General features: G+C 61.4%; 2 protein-coding genes and 1 long non-coding RNA gene across 5 annotated transcripts in view; 1 reads left to right on the top strand and 2 right to left on the bottom strand.

Annotated features, from left to right (window-relative positions):
* Window positions 1-4,151: 4,151 nt before the first annotated feature.
* On the bottom strand, window positions 4,152-8,849 carry NAA10 (N-alpha-acetyltransferase 10, NatA catalytic subunit). Of its 2 annotated transcripts, none has more exons than XM_081794164.1 (8): window positions 8,665-8,849; window positions 8,162-8,260; window positions 7,810-7,868; window positions 6,908-6,953; window positions 6,705-6,820; window positions 6,477-6,521; window positions 5,110-5,194; window positions 4,152-4,473 (listed from the first exon to the last, which is right to left on the bottom strand). In XM_081794164.1, the coding sequence occupies exons 1-8, from the start codon at window positions 8,683-8,685 to the stop codon at window positions 4,237-4,239; spliced, it is 708 nt and encodes a 235-aa protein (XP_081650290.1). In that variant the 5' UTR covers window positions 8,686-8,849; the 3' UTR covers window positions 4,152-4,236. The 2 variants fall into 2 exon arrangements, with proteins under 2 accessions (XP_081650290.1, XP_081650289.1); XM_081794163.1 differs by lacking the exon at window positions 8,665-8,849 and adding an exon at window positions 8,340-8,597.
* A 304-nt stretch (window positions 8,850-9,153) lies between these two features.
* RENBP (renin binding protein) lies at window positions 9,154-16,517 on the bottom strand. 2 transcript variants are annotated; one of them, XM_081792781.1, is made up of 11 exons: window positions 16,310-16,517; window positions 15,973-16,088; window positions 15,719-15,794; window positions 15,458-15,533; window positions 15,117-15,289; window positions 14,304-14,528; window positions 13,652-13,733; window positions 13,088-13,263; window positions 12,366-12,497; window positions 9,394-9,481; window positions 9,154-9,303 (listed from the first exon to the last, which is right to left on the bottom strand). In XM_081792781.1, the coding sequence occupies exons 1-11, from the start codon at window positions 16,394-16,396 to the stop codon at window positions 9,170-9,172; spliced, it is 1,365 nt and encodes a 454-aa protein (XP_081648907.1). In that variant the 5' UTR covers window positions 16,397-16,517; the 3' UTR covers window positions 9,154-9,169. The 2 variants fall into 2 exon arrangements, with proteins under 2 accessions (XP_081648907.1, XP_081648908.1); XM_081792782.1 differs by having other exon boundaries at window positions 16,363-16,443.
* Window positions 15,210-17,122, top strand: part of LOC145713931 (uncharacterized) — a 3,339-nt gene continuing 1,426 nt past the window's right edge. Inside the window, exons 1-2 of the long non-coding RNA XR_014136731.1 lie at window positions 15,210-15,323; window positions 16,411-16,668. This is a non-coding gene — a long non-coding RNA (uncharacterized LOC145713931). The remainder of the gene's footprint in view (window positions 15,324-16,410; window positions 16,669-17,122) is intronic.

The following is a 17,122-nucleotide window of genomic DNA, read 5'->3' as shown; positions in this document are numbered from 1 at the left end:
GGAAGACACTCTTGTGCGTCCCCCACCCCAGCTTGCACCTGCCCTGTTTTAGGCTTGGGGCTGGCGGGGTTCAGCCGTCCTCTTCCCCCCTCAGAGCAAGGCCTTAGCAAGCCTGAGGGCAAATCTTGGGGCCTCCCTTCTCCGGGAGTGCTGGAGTTTCCCTCTACCCCTCTCTACCAACTGGAAGCCCAAGGGCAACAGAGTTTCTCCAGTAAATTGGGAAGGCAGGGTGCAGGTGGCAGTTGACAAACCGGAGTAGACAACGGTCTCCAGTTGGGAGGGAGGGAAATCCCCAGGGTAAAGATGGTGGGAGAGGGGCGAGGCAGTGAGGCTCCAGACTTGTGCCCGGGGAGGCAGGCCTGTAGGCACCAGGGCAAGGAGTCCAGGCACGCATGTGTGTGCATGGATGTCAAAGTCAGGCTGTGTGCAAATGTGGGCACATATGACCTCGACCTACAGCTCTGGGAGGAAGGGGAGGCTGTGCAGGTACTTCCCGCCTTTAAACTATGAGCAGTTCTTTTGCCCAGAAGGGGAAAACATACCTCCTCAGCTCCCTGCCCACCCACCGCAACTCCCGCCCAGTACCCAGGACCTTCTCTAAGACACCACGTGTCCATGGGGTCTGGGGCCGGAAGCCCTGGGAGCCGGCCAGACACCAGCAGGCCAGGACCTGGGCTCCCAGCAGCCGGTCTCAGCAGTACCACTGTTTGAGTCCTCCTACGAGGCAGGCGAGCCCCGTCCAGAGGCATGCACGGGCACTCCCACCCCCAAACCTGCTCCTGTGTCAGGGACCCATGCCCTCATCAGCTAACCCCAACACACCTCGCCCCCTACGCTCCATCTGAGCCCTGACTGGTCCCTCAATGTCCCTCACCCACGCAGCAGAGCCATGCACGGAGCTCAAGCCCACAGGAAACTGCTGTGAACTGGCTTCAGCCCCTACTTTCAAATAGATGGACCAGAAGGAGATGAAATCAACGGGGAGACTGTTACAGCTGTCCACGTCAGAGCGAGAATACACAAGGGCATGAATCAGGCAGTGGAGGTCCCATATGAAGATGCTGTGAGGCCCCTATTTTCCTACAAGCCTGCTTTCCAGAAGTGTAAGAATGGGGGTTTCAGGGGCACCTGGGGGGTGCAGTCGGCTGAGCGTCTGACTTTGGCTACAGTCATGATCTCACCACGCGGGAGTTCGAGCCCCACATCGGGCTCTCAGCTATCAGTGTGGAGTGCGCTCCGGTTCCTGTCTCCCTCTCCCTCTCTCTCTCTGGCCCTCCCCAGCTCGTACTTTCGGTCTCAAAAATAAATAAAAACAAGGGTGCCTGGGTGGCTCAGTCAGCTGAGTGTCTGACTTCAGCTTAGGTCACGATCTTATGGTCTGTGAGTTGGAGCCCCACATCAGACTCTGTGCCGGCAACTCAGAGCCTGGAGCCTGCTTAGGATTCTGCGTCTCCCTCTCTCTCTGCCCCTCCCCTGTTCACGTTCTGTCTCTCTCTCTCTCAAAAATAAACATTAAAAAAATTTTTTTAATAAAAAAAATAGAATGCGGGCTTCAGAGGGGCGCCTGGCTGGCTCAGTCGGAAGAGCATGCAACTCGTGATCTCAGGGTAGTGAGTTCAAGCCCCACGTTGGGCGTAGAGATTACTAAAAGAATGAGAAAAATAATTTTGGGGTGCCCAGGTGGCTCTGTCAATTGGGCGTCAGACTCTTGGTTTCGGCTCAGGTCATGATCTCCGGGTTGGTGAGTTCAAGCCACGCCTCAGCTTCCAGCTGACGGTGTGAAGCCTACTTGGGATTCTCTTTCTCTCCCTCTCTTCCCCTTCCCTAACTCATGCTCGCTCAAGCTCTCTCTCAAGACAAATAAACTTAAAAAAAAAAAAGTTTGGGGGCTTCAAGGGTCAAGGTTGTGCACCCGGTCTGTGTACAGGTTCATCGCTTGGGGAGTCGTCCCCGGAGCCCACCCCTAGGCACACAGCGAGGAGGTAAGGCGGAGGGGCGGGGGGGGAGGGGGGGGCGGCTTTGCCTCCCTCGGCCTTCCAGCCTCAGCTCGGCTCCGCAAGCCGGCACAGAGGCGGCCCCTCCCAGAGGCGGGCGCTGCACAGACGCGGGAAGTGCTGGGCCCCAAGGGCCACTCGGGCCTGCGGCTTCCCCTCTCCCCTCCCCGCCCCCGCCGCGGCCCCCACCTCCGCCCAGGAAATCCGACCGCCTGGGGGCAGCCCAGCGTCTACTCGCCGCCGGGGACGCAGGGCGCGGAGGGCAGAGGGCGGTCCAGGTCCCTAGGGGCGGGCCCAGGGAGGGAGGAGAGCGCAGCTCGGCGCCGTGGGAGCGTCCGCGGGCTCCCTCCCACCCGCGCCGGGGCGCGGCCGTCGCAGCGCGCATGCCCGCCCCGCCGCGGGAAGTCCGGCCCCGCCGCCGCCCGACCAGTCAGAAGCCCTGGGAAAGAAGCCCGCCGCGGCTTGCGAAGCGGAAGGGACTGACGCCAGACGCGCGGGGCGGGGCGGGGCCCCGCCTCCCGACCCTACGGCGAGCGGGCGAGCCGGCGGGCTTGCGCAGGCGCACTGTTCCGCCCTCCCCCTCTCCAGTCGCCGCTTCTCAGGCGGCCTGCGGGTCACGTGCCAGGCGCCGGCCAAAGAGAGAACCGAGCTCCCGCCGCCCGCTGGCGAATTACTCAGCCTAGCAGGGGCGCGGCGGACCATCTGCAGTGGCAGGCGCGTGAAGTATGGTGACAGCTCTGGAGTGTTGGGCTCCGCTGGGAGGTGGGCAGCCCGGGCACGGCCTGGCCAGGGACTAACAGCAGCAAGTGATAGTGCCGCCGCCAGAGGGAAGGACAGGGACAGAGGCACAGGAGCAAATCTTAGGGTTGGAGTAAAGCCATGAAAAACGGAGGACTTACGGAAACAGACCCAGAAATGCAGAGCACAAACTGCTGGTTGCCAGAGAGGAAGGGATGGGCGGGAAAAGGGCCAAACGGGGGAAAGGGAGTGGGAGATCCAGGCTTCTAGTTCCGAAGCGAGGAAGTCAGGGACTAAAAGGCGCAGCCTAGGGAAGATAGACAGTGGTACTGTGACAGCACTGTATGGCGACACATGGTAGCTGTGCTTGTGAGCACAGCGTAATGTATACACTTGTGGAGTCACTGTTGTACGCCTGAAATTAATGTAACATTTGCCAACCACAATAAAAAAAAAAAAAAAAAGAGGGCTTATATTCTCCAGGAAATGATATGATCCATTTGTGAAAACCCAGAGGGGCGCCTGGGGGGCTCAGTGGATTTAGCGTCTCTTGATTTCAGCTCAGGTCATGATCTCAGGGTTCATGGGTTCCAGCCCTGAGTCGGTTCTGCACTTACAGCATGGAGCCTGCTTAGGATTCACTCTCTCCCTCTCTGCTCCTCCCGTGCTCACGCTATCCCCTGCCTCTCAAAAATAAATAAACATTAAAAAAATCATAGAATACACAACACAAAGAGGGAAATAAACCCTGGACTATAGTTAATAACGTTTGGATATTGGCTCATCAACTGTAACAAAAACAACATTTAATACAAAATATTAATAATAGGGGAAACCGGGGGGTGGGGGGAGAGGCGACGCGGGAACTGCACTGCCAGCTCAGTTTCGTATACCTAACACTCTACTAACAATAGTCTATTTACTTGCAAATTAAAGCTTAGGTTATGGAGTACATTCCACAGGAGTTATGGTGGTGGTAGGTGGTCAGTGGTCGAACACACAGGACTTGCCAACCTTCTGGATGGCAGGGGAGGGAGGAATCCAGCACAGTTGGCAGGGCTCAGGGCATTACCAGGTAGGGCAGCAACAGAGAAGCCCAGTGAGCAGCTGGACTTTACGCATCAGGAGCCCGGCAAGGGAGCAGTAGAGCAGGGCTCAGGAGGCAGAGCGCCTGCCTCCCCGGCAGGGACTGGCTTCCAGAAGTCCGGGGTCTCCCTTCCCGGGACCCATAGGGGCCGAGAGCCATCAGACTTGGGAGCCCCGCCTCCAAACCCCCGACAGAGCTCTTTCCTTCTACTTGGGCTTGGCAGGACGCACCACGCCAAAAGGCTTTGAGGTCCACATCCCGGGACACAGAGGGACCGGGGAGAGGCAGCCCCCGCCCCCAAGGTGCACACTAGCACACGTGAACTCCCCAAGGCCACTGGGTGAAGTTTATTGTGAAACCTTGAGGGGCGAGGACAGGACGGGCAGGTCGGGGTGGGGAGAGGAGCAAGTGCAGGCTCTAGGAGGCAGAGTCGGAGGCCTCTGAGCTGTCCTTGACATCGGTGCTCTCTGTGGTCTCGCTGACCTCGCTCAGATCCTTGCTGTCACCACCACTATCCTCAGCAGCCAGGCCCTTGTCCTCACGACAGGCCTCTCCCGAGCTTGGAAGCGAGTTGCCCCTGCTCTCCACCTTGTTCTCGATGGAGCCCAGCACCACGTGCCTGCCCTTCTCCTTCAGCTCCAGGTGTCGCCTCAGCTGCCGCCAGGAGCCCAGGAAGAGGCAGGAGGAAGGAGACAGGTCTGAGTCTCCAGACCACAGAGACCCCCTTCTGCCACCCAAGCCAGGGGTGAGGGCAGCCTGCAGGACTGAGTCAGAAGACCCGGGTGGAGTCCTGGCTCTGCCCTCTGTGGACCTGTTTCCCGTCCCACAAAGTGAGGGTGCATGTGCCTCCCCCACGGGGTCTGCTGCAAAGCCTGTTGAACGGCCCTGGCCCCCGAGGAGCCTGGGGCAGGCCCCTGACCTCCTCAGCCCAGCTGTCTTACTCCTGAGCCTTGGGGACCCTAGTTCTCAGTACACTGAGGGACCTCCTCCCTCACCTCTCACATCATGCCTCAGGCGGTACAAGCTTCGGGAGAGCATGCGATCTTGGGGCGATAGGGGCCCAGCTCCCCACCTGTCAGCTGAAGAAACTGAGGCGAACGGGGCCGTGACTCCCGGCAACACAGCCGCCAAGGCTGGCACGAATCCATGTCGCCTCTGGCCGCAGAGGGCTTCCTACCGTCTCAGCACCCCGGTCCAGAGCTGCCCCTGACCTCCAGCAGGGCCTCCTATGCTTTGCCTTGCTTTTCCTCATCTGCGAGGACTGTGGCCCTGGCCCCACAGGACACTTACCTCGTCAGCCATCTGGGTGAGGTCCCGCTTCATCGCGTATGCATCTTCCCCATCTGCGTAGTATTTGGGTTCCACTTCGCTGATCCTGGGGGCAGGAGGTGGAGAAAAGGACGACCCAGATCAGGGGACAAATTCTCACCCTTCCGGCATCATATGCTAGTGGGGCAGGGTATCTGTTTTCCCCCAAAGGGCCCTTTCGGAGACAGCAAGCCCCGTTTCCAACGTGGCCTTCCCTTTGCGCCGTCCAGCAGTAAGCGGTAAGCAGCGTCCAGCGCCTTTACCCCCCTGGGGCCTGCCCCTGTCCTGTGTCCCTCATCTGGCTACCAAGGATCTGTTCCTGTGCTTTCTTGTGAACTGAAGCCCTGGATTCAGCCATCCCCTCCCCCCCACGCCCGGTTCCGTGTCACTTACTGAACAAGGCTGATTCCCGGGCCTGGCAATTAGAACTGAGGAGGAGGGGCGCTGCGGCCGCGGGTCCGGACAGCCACCACCAGGCCATGCGGCCCCTGCTCTGAGCAGCTCAGGGGCCAAGGCTGCACGGGGAGGTGTGTGTGCATACTCGGGGACCTTGCCACTGGAAGGGGCACTGGACTTGACGGCCTAGGAGAGCCCTGCCGGCCCCGAGACCGTGGGATTGCTGGCCACCAGAGACATCTGTGTCCAGGTCAAAGATCCCTCCTTGGATGCCCTTCCCAACAGTCCCTCTTTATCCACCACCAAGCTGAAACTGAATGCCGTCTCAGTGGGCCCTCCAGCCCAGCCTCACCTTCAAGTAGCTTTTGCTACCGTGTCCTGCACACGTCATTTCCCTGCCAGGCTTTCTCTGTCCCGTGCCAGGCATACAGAGACCCCCACGTCCCTGAGTGGACCTGCCCTCATCCACCAGGACACCCAGGGCTCTAGATCCCTCCACTGCTCTTGCCGATATCCCTACCTGTCTGGATGTGCTTAGGTTCCTGTAGCGCCACGTTCTCCTTTCTCCTGGTCCTGCTTAGATGCTTCTAGGTGCCAGCTCACCACGAGTGCTGCACCTTGGCTTGTCCTCATGTCCTGGGCCCTCATCTCTACTCCTGAACCTTTACCCAAACACCTGTGTGCTCTTCACCTAGCCCCCGCCAGCGTCAGGCGACACAGCAAGCCACACCACTCTCCCGCCTCACAACACACCTCGAGCAAACTCCAGCAGGCAGGTGCCGGCACCACAGACACTGGAGTCCGCAGCCTGCTCCCCACCTCAGCTGACTCCAGGTCTGTCCTCCAGCCACCCCCATCCTCCCGCCTGGAAGGCGGCTCAGCCCACCTCAGCCGTCTGGATGCGCCAGAGCTGGGACCACCCCATTCCATTAGAAAAATCTGGAGCTACTTACTGAAAGTTGAGGGTGTTGGAATAGAGGTGCAGGGCGGCCCGGTTACTGCAGGGGAACAAGGAACTGCTAAGCTGAGCAGACTCGGCCACACAGGGACAGCGCATCCGGGTCCTCCGCCTCCCCCTCCACCCCCCTCCCCAGATCTCCACACGCCAGGGCACCCCAGGACCCCCATCAAGACATTATCTCCTCCCCCACCCCCCTCCCTCCCTCGGTCCTGGCTTCCACCTCTTCCTGACATGCAGGGAGACGTATTTGGCGTTGAAGTTCTCTATCATGGCTCGGGAGGCCTGGTCCATCAGCTTCTGTGCCAGGCCGAGGCGCCGGTGGGAACGCTTCACAGCCTGGTGGGAGAGGGCAGGGGACCTCGAGGGCTGCCCCAGGCAAGCCCACCTCCACCCCTGCCGCCACCCCGGCCGAGCCCCACGCACCAGTGAGGTGATATGTCCGTGGGGCACATCATCCGGGTCCTCCTCCCTACGGCAAGAAGAGAGGAGAGGCTAGAGAGGAGCCTGGTGCAGGTACGCTCAGCGCCCCACGGCCCCAGCGTGTGCCCAGAGCAGGAGCACCAAGTCCTCTGGTGGCTCCACCGTTCCCCCAGACCCAGGGTGGGCTACAGCTGAGACTCTCAAAACCCCTCGTGCAGCCAAAAGACAGGCGCGGTGTCAATGGAGTTCAATGGAAATCCTGATCGTGCTAGAAAGAAATGAGCTATCGAGCCATGAAGAGACGTGGGGAAACTTTCAACGCATAGGACTTTGGTGAAAGAAGCCAGTTTGAAAAGGCTCCATACTGTAGGATTCCAGTCATAGGACTTTCTGGAAAAGGCAAAACTACAGAGACAGGAAGTAAGTGTATCAGTGGCTGCCATGGAGCGGGGGGAGGGGGGACAGAGATGAGAAATGCAGTAACACCCAAGATTTTTAGAGCAGTGAAACTCCTTCTGATTCTGTAAAGGCAGGTAGATATGGGTTGTTATACATTTGTCCAAATCCACAGAAGGCTACCGTGCGAACAGTGAACCCTAATATAAAGTATAGACTGTAGTAAAAATGTAGCAAGACTGGTCCATCAGCCGTCACCAACGTACTGCAAGATGTTAACGATCCAGAAAACTAGGGGGCAGATGGCAGGAGGTACACGGGAACTCTCTACGCTTTCCACCGGACTTTTTGTAAACCCAAAACTGAACTAAAAAAGTCTCTTGATTAATTAAAACAAGAAAAAGCAACCCACGCAGACCCAGCAGGCACATGTTGATGCCCACCCCCCAAATCCACGCCCCACCCCAAACTCTGGCATAGGGTTTCTGTCTCCTTCCTTCGTGACTCACATTTTGGCGAGGACGTACCCCACAATCTTCCCATTCTCATCCTCTGCGATGTAAGAGAGCTAGGTAGGTGACAGGGAGGAGAGAGAAGTCAGAAAAGGACCTCCTGTCAGAGCTGGAGGAGGCCTCGGCAGACACTTGGTCCCGCTGCCAGCCTGTCACTGTGTGCACGACAGGAACCGAACGGGTGGCAAGTTCAGTGACAGCTCCTGACCTCCCGCGCCAGTGGCTTGGTTTCCTTCGGCACACCCCACTGCCGGTGCTCCGAAATCTGCCCCTGTTGGGTTTCCCTGGGTCTGCACCCCCCCCCCCACCCCGCGTCCCCCCGCCAACCGCAAAGTGCAGGGGCACGCACCTGGGGCCAGGAGAGGCCGTGGTAGAAGTAGTACTTCATCTGGTAGTTCTCGGGCAGGCACAAGAGATTGCAGTGCTGCATGTTCATCAGGTCCTCCGGCTGCGGGGCGGGAAGGCCACGGGCTGTGGTGACTCAGGAGGCCTCGGCCACGTTAGAACCCTGCTCCCTGTCTACTCACCGACCCCCACCCCCGCAGGGCTGGGCGGGCGCCGCGACTATCTGTCTGCACAGGCGCTGCGCACTGCCGCTGTGCAAAGATCATCTGTTCCGGGAATGGACCTGCGCGCCGGGAGGCTCCGGGACACCATCCGACGGAGCCCCGACATCCCTGTTCCGGTAGGTCCACCCCACCGGGACGGTGGCCTTCACCTGTCCGTGCCCTGCGGCCGCAGGCACGCGGGGCTGCCGGCCCGGGGCTCGGCCGGACCCCTCGGGAGCATGCGCACGCGGCCACCGGGCCCGCACCCACGCGGCGCGGACAGCCTCCCTCCCCAGCCCCTCACCCTCGCATTGCGGATGTTCATAACGGCGGCGGGGCTCGCGGCTCCCAGCGGATCGGAAACGCGCAGTCAGCTGCCGCCGCGCTCCAAGGCGACGCCTGGGCGGCCAGGCCGGGGCTGGGGCTGGGGCTGGAGCTGGGTCTCCGGGCTCGCGGGGGTGGCGGCGGAAGGGGCGGCGCGCGCCGGGCCCGGCCAACGGCCGGAAGTGCGCGCCGCCGAACCCGCCCTCGTGGCCGCTCGGCCAATGCGTGGGGTGGGCCGCTGCGGGGGTGGGGCGCGCCGCTGCGGGGGTGGGGCGCGCCCGCGGGGCGGGGCGGGGCGGGGCGGGGCGCGTCAAGGGCCCGGCGAGCCCCGGCGAGGGGCGGGCCGGTCGGCGGGGTGGGGCGGTCCCGCGCGCGCGGCGCCCCCCGGGGCCGGGTCAGCCCGTGCCCTCCAGCAGGCTCGGAGGCCGCCCTCCTCCCGCGACCCCCACGGACGCGCGCACACGGGCACTGGAGCACGCTCAGTTTTATTTCGCGCCTTCGGGGCTGGGGGCGGCGGGAGTGCACTGCGTGCCGGGGCTCTGGGCCAGGGCGAGGCGGCTCAGCAGGGCGTCCAGCATCTCCTCGCACATGGCGAGGCACCTCGGCACGTGGAAGCAGCCTGCGGCGGAGAGGCACGACAGCGGGTCGGGAGGTGCAGGGGTGTCCGACTGCCCCGAGCCCCTGCGGCCCTGCCCTGTCCCCCACTCACCTTTGAAAGGACCCCCCTTGATGGTGAGAGCGACCTTCCCCTCTCGGTTCAGGTAGCCAAACCATTCACCGTACTCAGGATCGCGAAACTGGAATAACAAGACCGTGACAGCCAGCGCCTGCGGGGGTGGGGGGGGGGGGGGGCTCCCAGGTGCCACGGGGCCAGGGAAAGAGGGGCCCACCGTCCCCACCGCACGGCAACCCGGGGGTCAGAGCCGGGGCGGGCCCCAGAATCAGTGTTTTTAAAGGTGAGATGGCTGGGGCGCCTGGGTGGCGCAGTCGGTTAAGCGTCCGACTTCAGCCAGGTCACGATCTCGCGGTCCGCGAGTTCGAGCCCCGCGTCGGGCTCTGGGCTGACGGCTCAGAGCCTGGAGCCTGCTTCCGATTCTGTGTCTCCCTCTCTCTCTGCCCCTCCCCCGTTCATGCTCTGTCTCTCTCTGTCCCAAAAATAAATAAAAAAAACGAAAAAAAAAAAAAAAAAAAGGTGAGATGGTGTCCAGCACACGGATGAAAACATGGGGCTTTTTCCTTTCTGCCTGGGGCTGGGAGTGGGCCGCGAGGTAACCCGCTGGGGGAAGGGGCTCCAGGCTGTGATCTGAAACGCTACAAGAAGGACTAAGAAGCACCCTGTTTGGGGACGACATAAATGTAATATATCGTGATAGTGCTGCTGGTCACAGAGTCGCGTGCGTTCTATAAATGATTGGAACACTTCAGATGGACATGTTTTACTGTGTATATACATTGTACCTCAATACAACTGATACGAAAAAGCAAAAGTAACTTTGTAGCAAGTTACTTATTCGGAGCCTGTGTTCCAGTACATGACACTGTAGACACCCAGCACGGAGATCCCACTCTTGGCTGCCTCGCCATGGGTCCCAAATACATCTTCCCCTCCCTCAGAGCTACCTGAAGCCTGCCCCTGCCCAGCAGCTCCGTCGACCTATTATTCTGTGTGCCTTCCTTCCCTCTGCCAGCATCACCATCAGGCACCTATCCCCTGCGGGCCTGTTAGTTCCACCCAGACTACCCAGGATGGACCTCAAAGCCCTGGCCTAGGCCCCTCTGCTTCCTACCCTCAGAGACACTTCGGCGGACCCCTTCTCGGAAGCATCGTAGACGAAATCAATGACATTGAAGTTCACTATCAAAATGTCTTTACACTGATGCCTCTGTGGGGTACGTGAGTGGCTCAGTCGGTTGAGCGACTGACTTCGGGGCAGGTTGTGATCACGAGGTTTGTGAGTTTGAGCCCCCGCATTGGGCTCTCTGCTGTCAGCTTCAGATCCCCCTCTCTCTGTCCCTCCCCCCTGCTCATGCACCTGCTCTCCCTCTAAAAAATAAATAAACACTTGGGGGGCCCTGGTTGAGCATCCAACTTTGGCTCAGGTCACGATCTCACGGTTTGTGAGTTCAAGCCCCACATCAGGCTCTGTGCTGACAGCTCAGAGCCCGGAGCCTGCTTCGGATTCTGTGTCTCCCTCTCTCTCTGCCCCTAACCCACTCATATTCTGTCTCTGTCTCTCTCAAAAATAAATAAACATTAAAAAAATTTTTTTACATAAATAAATAAGCACTAAAAAAAATAAATTCGGGCCTATGAGCTGTGTCTATTCATGTCATTTTTCTAGTGACTTTGTTTATGTCCTTCTTTATTTTTCCACTACTCGATCTGCCACAGGAAGAATGTACCTGTTTTCCTGTCCAGGTTTTCCATGGATATCTGAATTTTTGCTTTAGGTATTCTGTTCTGTTGGATAGCGCATAATGATTTACCTGTTGGTGATAACCTTTGCAATTGCTCAATGCTATCACAAGCTCTTGAAAACGTATTCTTTAGACTTCGCTTTATGCAATTAACACTGCTGGCCTCTAACACATGTTGTTGATGAACGCATTCCGCATTAATAGCCTCAGTTGTCCTGATGCCGTGCTTGGAAGCCGTGATGTGTGCGTGCAGTATTGGAGATGCCTCTCTACCTGCCGTGGGATGTGAACACATTGGGGATTTCTACCGGTGACAAAGTCGGGCACTGCTAATACCACTGTGGAGGCGAGTGCTGAATTCCAATCAGAGGTCAGCGCAAATGGGGATGTCATTTTCTCCCACGTTTCAAAGCCCACACACCCCAGAACGAGACCCCCTACAGTTCCTCCTGTGCTGGGGTTTACCAGTGGAGTGCATCATGGCTCGAGAAACACATCAGGAATCTTCACTCATCACCAGGCACAACAGCCAAGGTGTCCCCTGAGCGGCAGCTGGTACATCACTCTGCTCACAGTGCTTGGCCTCTGAGGGACCCCTGGCTTCCTTCCTACCTCACAGCTGATTCATTCTTGCCACCTTGGCCGGGCCCTCATATTCCCTCTTTCCTCTCCTGTCTCAAAAGCTTACTTTGCCTCACGGCTCACAGTATCATCTATATTCTTATGACACCCAAGCGACCGTGGCCAGCCCAGACCTTGCCTGCTGGACCAGACTCTGACCCCTCTGCCCACTGCCGCTCGAACCCCAGGCCGGGCCCCTGTCCTCACCGGCCAGGATGGACAGCTACAGTCTCCCACCTCCCTGCTTTTGCACGCGGTCTGGAGTCTCCCTCCCAAAGCCCCCAGACCCAGTAATGCCTGAATCACGCAAGGTAACTCCTCCGTGCAGAACGACTCCTGCCTGTATTCTCTCCCACTCGCACTGCCCCCCCCCACCAGACCCGTATTTCCTTGTTTATATTCTGCCCCTCCTCCCGTGGAAACACCAGCTCCAGAGGGGCCGCTTTGCTGACTGACTAGAGAGTCCGGACCTCTAGGAACCCAGACCAGCCGAGGGACTGTGTCCAGTGTGGGGGAGAAGAAGGGGGTGTGGGGTCAGCCTCCCCAGCCCAGCCCAGCGTCCTCCCACGGCCAGAAAGGCCCGGGGAGGAAGGGCTGCCCGCTGTTTCCTCCACAGCCATGCCGAACCGGGAGCCCACTCACCTGGCGGAAGGTGTAGTCGGCCACCCGGCAGAAGAGGTGCAGTAAGGCAGGGTCCCCGCTGTCACTGTAGCCCATGAGGAAGGCAATCATGGCTTCGCTGTGGGGCCACCAGAGCTTCATGGCCCACTCCAGCTGAAAGCACAGAGCAGTGGCGGGGTCTGAGGGCCCTGGGTCCCACCCTCTGCCACTTCTGTCAGCAGGAAAGTCACCCCCATTCTCCAGATCACGGCTCAGACCCATCCGGCCCAAGCACTTGGAGCTTCATCGTGGGATGGATGTCTCTGAGGGTCTGAACGGCCCCTCTGAATGGGACTAGCTTCCTGAATGGGATGCACCCCACGTAGCCCCTTCCGAAGGGCCAGGGTGGGGTGATCTCTCCTTTAACCCTAGAATCGAAACCCCGTCTTCTTGTCAGTCTGTCTAAAGCCTCTTGGACACTCGGCTCCTGCCGGTGGCAGGCTCAGTCACCCTCTGCAGGGGCAAGTCTGCCCCAGCCGCTGAGGCCGCAGAATCACCCAGAGCGCCTTTCAAGGACGAGGGGGACGTACGTGAGGTTGAGGGCCACCGGCCTAGAAGTCAAGAGTTTGTCACCAGGGTCACACGGGGCAAGTTCATCACTCTGAGACCCAGGTCCCCCTCTGAAATGGGTGATGACAGCACCCGCCTCCTGGCGAAGAAAGCCTTGAACAGGCTAGTACCGTTGGCCCCGGGCGCATTCCCACCTGAGTGGGGCAGAGGCCGTCTGCATCCTGGAAGTAGAAGAGGCCTCCGTGGTCAGCGTCCCACCCAGAGCGGAAAGGCAACAGCAGGAACTTGTCAATAACGTGGGCTCGAAGTTCGGGATCGCCCTTCCTGATGGCATGACGGAGCAGGAACCAGCCGGCCTCCAGCGCATGGCCTGACGAGGGTTCCAAGTGAGGCAGGCAGAAGAGCCTTCCCCAAGCAGGGGAAGGGGTGGGGGAGCTCAACCCCCCTGTGCTGCCTGCAGGCAGCTCCCTTTCTCCTTCACTAACAGCAGGAGTTGCCCTGAGCGGGCCCAACGGCCAACCCCCCCCCCCACCCCCCGCAGAAAGTTTGCCCTCACGGTCTGTCCTCGACTCCCTCTCCTGCTGCTGACACCCCAGCCTGGGAGGTCTGTCCCCGCCTCCCTGCCTGGTCCTCAGCGGCAGGTGGAGGGCACAGAGGGCGCCAGGCAGCCCCCAGGCGCTCCCCACATCTGAAGCCCAGAACCCAAGAGTGAGCGTTCCCTTCCTCCTGGGCCACCCCCAGCCCACCCTACTCCTCACCTGGGTTCTGATGTCGCCCCAGGCAACCAGAAAGTTCCTCACCATCCTCTGACACATTCTCCAGCACAGCCTGTCCATCCCTCTGTCGCGGGAGGAACAGGGAAGCTAAATGTGCCTTCAGCCCCTGCCATCCAACCAGAAAGATGCCCCCTCCCTCCCCTCTGTCACCTGCAGTCTTGGGCAGGCCCGGCTCACAGGGGAAATTTGAGAAGAGGCCCAAGGGCCTGGGTGCATTCTGACCCTTGCTTCGGGCTGGGCCCTGAGAGGTGGGAAGGGGGACACACTGAATGGGGGCCGAGACTGGGTGGCCTGGGCCTGCCCACAGAGGCCTGGAAGGACTTGGCTCTGGCCGGGTCTCCTGCTCCCTCTAACACGCCAGGGGCTCCGGCACCCTCCCTCCTGCCCTTGGCCCCCCCCCCCAGCTCCCCTGGGCCCTCCGCCTTCCCCAGGGTGTAGGGTCCTGCGCTTCCCCGGCCTCCGTGTCTCCCCATCCGTAAAGGGGACCATCGGCGCCCAGCTGGGGTGGTGGTGGTGGGGCGTGAGCCAAGGAGGTGCTGCAAGGGGTGGGGAGCGGGGGTCCCCGCTCCCCAGCCCCCCGAGACCCACCCTGGCGGCCGGCGTCGGCCTCCCGTCCCCCGGACGCGTCCCCAACCTGGACATGCTGCAGGATCCTCTGGGCGCACCAGTCCCCCAGCTCCGCGTAGTTGCCCGCCAGCCCCTCGTCCGCCTCCCCCAGCTGGTCCACGAGGTTGAGCAGCATCATGGGCACCGCCACGGACTCGGAGGCCGGGGCCCCGGGGAGCCGGGGCCGGCCCAGCCCCGATGGGTCCTCCCGGACCCAGTACACGATCTGCTCCATCATCTCCACTGCTTCGCTCTGGGTGGGGAGAAGGGAGGCGAGGGGAAGGTCCGGGCTGAGGCCGCATCCCGGTCCCTGAGGTCCTGCCTGGGGGTGGGGTCCTGACCGGGATGTGGGGTGGGGTGAGAGCCCCCTCCTCCCACCCACTCACGGGACGCCTTCACCGAGGGCGGACTCTGCGCCCAGCGTCGTGTTGGGTGCTGGGGGCCGGGGTGGATCTGCCCCACCCTGCCTCGGGGGTTCCCAGCGTGTGGGTGCAGGCCACTGCCAGGCATCCGGGTCAGGTCTGAAAGCACGGGGGGCTCCAGGGAGGAGGGAGAGCTCCCTCCCGGCCAGGGCAGGGCAAGGATTGGTCCTTTTCTGCCTGGTGCCCAGTGTAGGGATTCAGAGGTAGAGACTTCTGGGAGGGGCCACGGTGACAATACAGCACCGCGAGGGGGGGGTGTGGCCAGCAGCCCCGGGGCCCCGGGATGGGGGGGCGAAGACAGGATTGACTTTGATAAGAGACCCGGCCTGCAGGCAGAGCCCGGGGCGGGGAACGCTGGTACCCAGGACTGGAATGCATCAGGGAGACCCACGTGCTGGTGCTGCCTCCCTCCCACACACCTGGTAACGCGCTTCCCCCGTCACCCTCCACAGCTCGTTCATGGCCATGGTGTAGAAACACTCGCTGAAGATGGTTCGCTGCACCTTGACAGGGCGGCCGTCCCGCGTCAGCACAAAGGCACACTTCTTTCCAGGAGGTGCCACTCGGGCATAACGCAGCAAAAATTCGCCACCTGGTGGTTGAGAAGTCGGCCTGCTAGAACTCAGGTGAGGACACTGCCACCTTCCCCTTCCTTCCCACCCGTGAGCGTCCCCAGGCCCTTCGCTGCTTCTAGACCTCTCTAGGAACTAGAGTACACTTGGAGGTGCCTCTGGGGAGATGGCGGGAGGGGAGGGGACACCTGCTTTTGCCGCGTCCAGAAGTTCGGGCCTGCGGAAGCGCTCGAGTTTGCGGTACAGGCGACAATACATCCACACCTGTAGGGGAGCAGAGGGAATCTGGCTTCAGTGGGGAGCAGCGGGGTCCTCAGGGCTGGGACGAGCAGTGCTCAGGTGCCGCCGTCATGGGAGGAAGAACGTGGAGGGGACCGGTCTCGTGTGTGTGTGTGTGTGTGTGTGTGTGTGTGTGTGGACCGCGGACAGGCGGAGCTGACGTCCCCTACCTGCCTCCCCTGCAGCCACACATACTTGAGGTCATCATACACCTGCCCGTCTCGGCCAAGGCACGTGAAGAACCCCCTGTGGGAGGCACAGTATCAGCGAAGCGGGGGAGGGGCTGCCCCCCCCCGCCCCCCCCCCCCCCCCCCCCCGCCCCACCGCCCTGCGGGGCTCCGCACATCTGGGTCCGCGGAGAGCGAGGTGGGGGCTCAGGAGGGGCAAAGACCCCTGCTGAGGACACCACAAGGGGGAGACGCACCCATGCTCCTGGTCGTGGGAGTGCTCCACCCAGAAAGCCACCACGCGGTCCAACTCCTGCCCCACGCGCTCCTTCCAGGCCTGCAGAGCCTCCCGCTCCTGCTCCTTTTCCATGTCCTGAGGGGAACTCGGGACTTGGAGACCCAGCTGCCCAGCAGACGTCCCCAGCTTCCCAGGCCCCAACCTCCTAGACAGGTTCCTCTGTGTCCCAAGTCACCCCAGGCTCCTGTGGCCCCCAGGACCACCTGACCCACCCCCCTTAGGCCCCCAGACCTCAGGGTCTCCCCGCACCCGTGCCGGAAGCTGCCCTCTGGCCCAGGACCGGCCCCAGGACTGACCCCACCGTCCCGGGAACCCTTCATGACAACGCCGTCCCCACTACGGGCCCCACCGCTGGGCTGCCGCACTCGGAGACCCCCGCTCATCCCTCCTTCTCCAGGAAGCCAGACGGAGCTGGTCGCCGTCCCGTGACTGTCATTCAGCTGACCCAGCGGCGCCCCACCCGACCCCTCCTCCGGGAGGTGCCGCAGAGCCTGGGGGCGGGGCTTGGCGGTCGCACGACTCCGCCCCCCGTGCTCCGGCACCGCCCCCACGCTGGCCTGGCCCAGACCCCTCGGGCCCCGGAGTCGGAAAGGAGGCGGGCAGTGGCCGCTGCTGGGCGCCCTGGGCTCAAGATCCTCCTAGGGAGAAATGCTGGGTGAGCTGGCGGGACAGTCTGGGGCGGGGAACGCGGGGCCGAGTCCCTCACATGGGCTCCCAGCCACCTCTCACCACCCTTCGACTGAGTGGGGATGAGGGGCGAGTGGGGGAGGGGCTGGGCAGGGGCTAGGCAGCCCAGAGCGGTGGCCCCAGCTCGTGCTTAGGGGAGGTGCTGGCTTTGGGTCCAACGGGGCTTGTACCCCCCCGCCCCGCTCACAGATGCGTGTTGTCAGTATTCATGGTATTTCCCTTCACGTCCAGCCTCTCCCCTGCCTTCCTTGCAGTCTGTCCGACCCCGTCATGCCTAGCCAAGGACAAGCCTTGGTATGTGGGAGGTTCCAAGGTTCCTGGCCTTGGGTCCAACGGACGGCGCCTTGGCCAGTCCTGAGGCAGAGAACTGGCCCCACTCCTCCCCGCACGCATGGGCCTCTCCCCAGAAGGCTGCAGGGTGC

This window comes from Panthera onca, chromosome X, assembly GCF_046562875.1.
Source record: "Panthera onca isolate mPanOnc1 chromosome X, mPanOnc1 haplotype 2, whole genome shotgun sequence".
Classification (NCBI taxonomy): Eukaryota; Metazoa; Chordata; class Mammalia; order Carnivora; family Felidae; genus Panthera; species Panthera onca.
The sequence above is the reverse complement of the archived record's forward strand: the minus strand, read 5'-3'. Positions and strand labels throughout refer to the sequence as shown.

Coding starts and splice junctions, on each gene's coding strand:
- RENBP (XM_081792781.1), bottom strand. CDS start 16,396: ATGAGCGGGGGTCTCCGAGTGCGGCAGCCCAGCGGTGGGGCCCGTAGT. Junction 16,089..16,309: donor AGGGTTCCCGGGACGGTGGG/GTCAGTCCTGGG, acceptor AGTTCCCCTCAG/GACATGGAAAAGGAGCAGGA. Junction 9,482..12,365: donor CCGACTACACCTTCCGCCAG/GTGAGTGGGCTC, acceptor TTGTTATTCCAG/TTTCGCGATCCTGAGTACGG.
- NAA10 (XM_081794163.1), bottom strand. CDS start 8,423: ATGATCTTTGCACAGCGGCAGTGCGCAGCGCCTGTGCAGACAGATAGT. Junction 7,869..8,161: donor ACGGCCTCTCCTGGCCCCAG/GTGCGTGCCCCT, acceptor TCACCTACCTAG/CTCTCTTACATCGCAGAGGA. Junction 4,474..5,109: donor TCACCCAGATGGCTGACGAG/GTAAGTGTCCTG, acceptor TCCTGGCGGCAG/CTGAGGCGACACCTGGAGCT.